Source organism: Rhopalosiphum maidis, chromosome 1 (genome assembly GCF_003676215.2).
Source record: "Rhopalosiphum maidis isolate BTI-1 chromosome 1, ASM367621v3, whole genome shotgun sequence".
Lineage (NCBI taxonomy): Eukaryota > Metazoa > Arthropoda > Insecta > Hemiptera > Aphididae > Rhopalosiphum > Rhopalosiphum maidis.
Window position 1 is genome coordinate 93629668 of NC_040877.1, and position 4037 is coordinate 93633704.

The window sequence follows — 4037 nt, forward strand, 5'->3', positions numbered from 1 at the left end:
CAAAAATAAAACAATATAAATAAGCAGTATGTGTGTGTGTGTGATAGCCGGTCGGTGTGGCGGCGCGAACATATGATATTTTGTTAATTTTGATTTTTGTTTAGAACTCCAATTATAAAATTGATGAATATTATATTTTATTTTAAATAATTTAAATTTAATATTTTAATATTTTTAACTGTTTAAAATATCATTAATTTTATAACAAATATAAAACAATTAATACAATTAAATTGTTTATTAATTATTTTCTATGATTTTAGTTCGTGGACAGCTATATTATATTTATATACCAGTATGGCTAGTGACAGAGTTCTTTATAACCCTACTCAGTTGTATCTAAATGATCATGTAATAAATAATTATTTGGAACTTATTAATAAGCGTAATTCAAATGTTTATATATATAACACACATTTGTACGCAAATCTGTCTCCAGAAAGATATTCTTTGTATTATCGGTGGACAAAGAAATTAGATTTGTTTTCGAAGACAAAAATATTAGTCCCTATTAATTTAACTACTTTGAAACATTGGGTTTTGGTATGTATGAATTTAGAGTTAAAACAAATGCAATATTATGATAGTCTGCAAGGAAATGGTATTTCCTACCAAAAACAAGTTTTTGATTTTTTGAGTTTTGTACATTTACATTCAAGAGGAACGCCATTAAATTCAAAAGAATGGTCTTTTATAAATGTAACTAACATTCCTATTCAAAAGAATAGTTATGATTGTGGTGTATTTCTTTGTACATATGCGGAATACTTAGCCAGGGACGCCGTGTTTAACTTTTCACAAGAACACATGGTCTCATTTCGTCAACTTATTGCATATGAGTTAACGACGAAAAAATTAGTTGATATAAATGTGGAAGCTCACGACATTGATGCATTTATTACGAGTATAGTAAATGCATAATAAATAAATCTTTATATTAAAATCAATATAATATATTCAGTGATATTTAATACGTCAAGTGGTCTAAATACGTTAAACAAATTAATCTGTTTTTATAAAAAAGTTGAATATGCCAGAGCTCGCCAAGTACCTCTACAGTTACGGTATGCAGTACGCACAATCATAACCATTCTTTTGACAATAAGGGATATAAAATCCATCTGATCCGTCTAATCATTCTAAATTGCAATTAAATATACTGATCAACATACTAAGATCCAATGGTTTTTGTTTTTTAAATTAATTACCAAAATGAGTTTTGTCCAGTGAAGTATAAATAAAAAATGTGTTAAATCATATAAAGTATTTGGAATATGTATTGTTATCAGATCCATGTAATTGTTTATAACATTAACATTTATCTAAAATCATTTTCCACAAATTATGCTAACACTGGAAAAACTAGCCATCATTTTCACAAACCAAATTTTATATCAATGGTCATCAACACGGTAAGAATAATTGACATACTTTTTGAATATGAAATTCATTTGTTCAAATACATAATAATATTATTATTATTCAATTTCACTATTAAACTCGTTGCAGATGTTCCAGTAATTCTTTTAACTACTCCTACTTTTTCATAGACTTAAGAAAATTACACTTTGTTCAATGCTTTTGCAACATTATTAAATGGTTTGTAATGTTTTTCAATTAATATTTTATATGAACTATAAGACATCAACTAAGCATTTATTTATTATTTTAGCTAGTATTTCTGCAATTTTAATTGTATGTATTGAGTACTAAACTTGAAATACCAGACATGTATATTGCTACGACCGCTACTGGACTATAAACCATAGAAAAAGTTTGTTTAGCAAACTCACGATACACATGGCAATCTTATTTAGCGAAGATCTCTGGTTGTGCGGTATTGTTAAGTGAACCACTAATTCGATTTCAATTATCCAAGTGTTTTCCATAAGAAGAATTAGGTAAACTGCAACAAATTAAAATAAATAAGCCATTTTTTAATTTATCTTTTTGTTATTATAGTAATAATAATCTACTAGTGAAATTCAAAAGCGAGATCGAAGGTTTATGGTACATTACTTGGTTCTCCAATATACCACGGTGTATAATATGACAATCTATAACATTGCCAATATTATATTTCATTCATCAGCAGTACTTGGCACATTTGTTTTAAGCTTATACGTGTAAGTTATTTTCAATTCGAATAGTTAACAATAAATAATTTTATTATTATTATTTACATACATTTTGTATGTAAATATTTTTTTGCGATTTCCTCAAGTACTATAATATTTTTATAGTTATAGACAGTTGAGTATCATCCCTGTTTAATTATAATCTGTTATTCAATTTTTTCTTTAAGTATCACCAATCAAGTCGAACCTAGTTTACAAAATGTGTTGTGCAATTATAGGAAAAAATCAATTTATTTTTGAATAGTTTTCATTTTCAGAAACATTCTGTTAGATTATGTGAAGGAAAATATTTGATTTAGCATTATTATTCGTATATTATTCAATTTCAATGACTTTTATTCTTACCTTATTATTTACTACCTATTTAAATTTTTTATATCAATAACAGTATAAATATTTTTTTTCACTAGAGGTGAATGAAATAAAATCCACATTATTTCTATGCTAATTGTTGTCCTCGTTAGTATTATCTATTTTTATAAATAATTCCAGACTGATTCTCTCTTGCAAAATTTGATCAATTCACTATTAAGGTTCATAAGACAAAGTGCCTGTAAATATGAACTGTTTTTATTTAGCTTAATTATATTTATTGTTTATTATTCTTTTTTTGTGAACTAATTTTACTCATATGAATAATCAAATATTGTATGCAGTTACCATTTTGTTTATGAACTTAATTTAATTTTTTTCAGAATTATACTATTTTTAATTTCAAAAAGTTCCAAGACACAAGATTAATTAATTGTGAATCAATTATTAAAAAAAAAAAATTCATGTACCTGTATGTACAATCTTATAGAATTGGTTTGGTTAGATTAGGTTAATTCATTGTATTCCAGTGTTAGTATAGGTATATATATATATATATATTAGCTAAATTTTAAATTTTATTTTTTATATACTGTAAGTAATTATGTAGCAAATTATGTTTTTTTAATGTTAAGATTTATAAATGATTAAAACTTCATTACCTTGTACAAATTACATAATTCTATATCTTTCTATTTTTAACAGATGTGTATATTATTTTTTGTTATTTACAATGAAATGTTTTTAAGTTTTTTGTATAGCTAGGCATTAGAAAGTTTCAATTTTTCTTAGTTTTTTTATAAATGGTGTTGATTAAAAACTTGAAAAATTAACACAAAATTTCATTTGTTGTTAATTTTATAAGATAAATTATCAAAAATCTATTGTCACAATATTTTTTTATAATTGCGAAAATATAAAAAAACTATTTTTTAATTAAAAATGCATAAAAATTTTCCTTTTTGTATATAATATTTTGAATTAAAATACATGCTTATTTTTTTAGACATTTTAAGTTCAAATTTTGACGAAACTACTTATATAAACAAAAAATAATTGTAAGTATGTTTATTATTTTGTTATAATTTAAAAACATTATTCGTCATACCCAATTTAAACTTTTATGTACCTATTTTATATTATTATGAATGTGATTATACGTCTTATACACACAACTTTTTTGATTTATTTTTAATTATTATCTAATACGGTAATATTAATAATAATAACATATATTATAATATGTTTTGTTATTTTATGGTATTTACCGATAGATATTATTAAATGTTGAGTCATGTAATTTAAAATAATATGGAATTAATATAAATAATTGTATAATATATTAAATACTAATAATAATATATAAATGCAATATTTTTGGAAAATATTATATTATTCTACTATGATTCTAAAAGTAAAATTAATTAATTTAATAGCTATGTCATATAAACATATCACTTGCTGATATAAGCTGTTAGACCGTCTCCTATGAGCATTTTTTTCGTATACCTACAATGATATATCATTGAATTCAAATTTAACATGAGTACATATAAAAGTGACCCATTTGATCCAATGTATAGCAGA

General features: G+C 23.6%; 1 protein-coding gene and 1 long non-coding RNA gene across 2 annotated transcripts; both read left to right on the forward strand.

Moving 5' to 3' along the window:
* The first annotated feature begins 297 nt into the window (after positions 1-297).
* Positions 298-921, forward strand: LOC113549279 (sentrin-specific protease-like). The gene has a single exon (XM_026950508.1). It carries the CDS (start codon positions 298-300, stop codon positions 919-921), a length of 624 nt encoding a protein of 207 aa, XP_026806309.1.
* Positions 922-1283: 362 nt separating this feature from the next.
* Positions 1284-2103, forward strand: LOC113549985. The gene is made up of 4 exons (XR_003404980.1): positions 1284-1412; positions 1510-1599; positions 1673-1901; positions 1963-2103. It is a non-coding gene; the product is annotated as an uncharacterized LOC113549985 (long non-coding RNA).
* The last annotated feature ends 1934 nt before the right edge of the window (positions 2104-4037 follow it).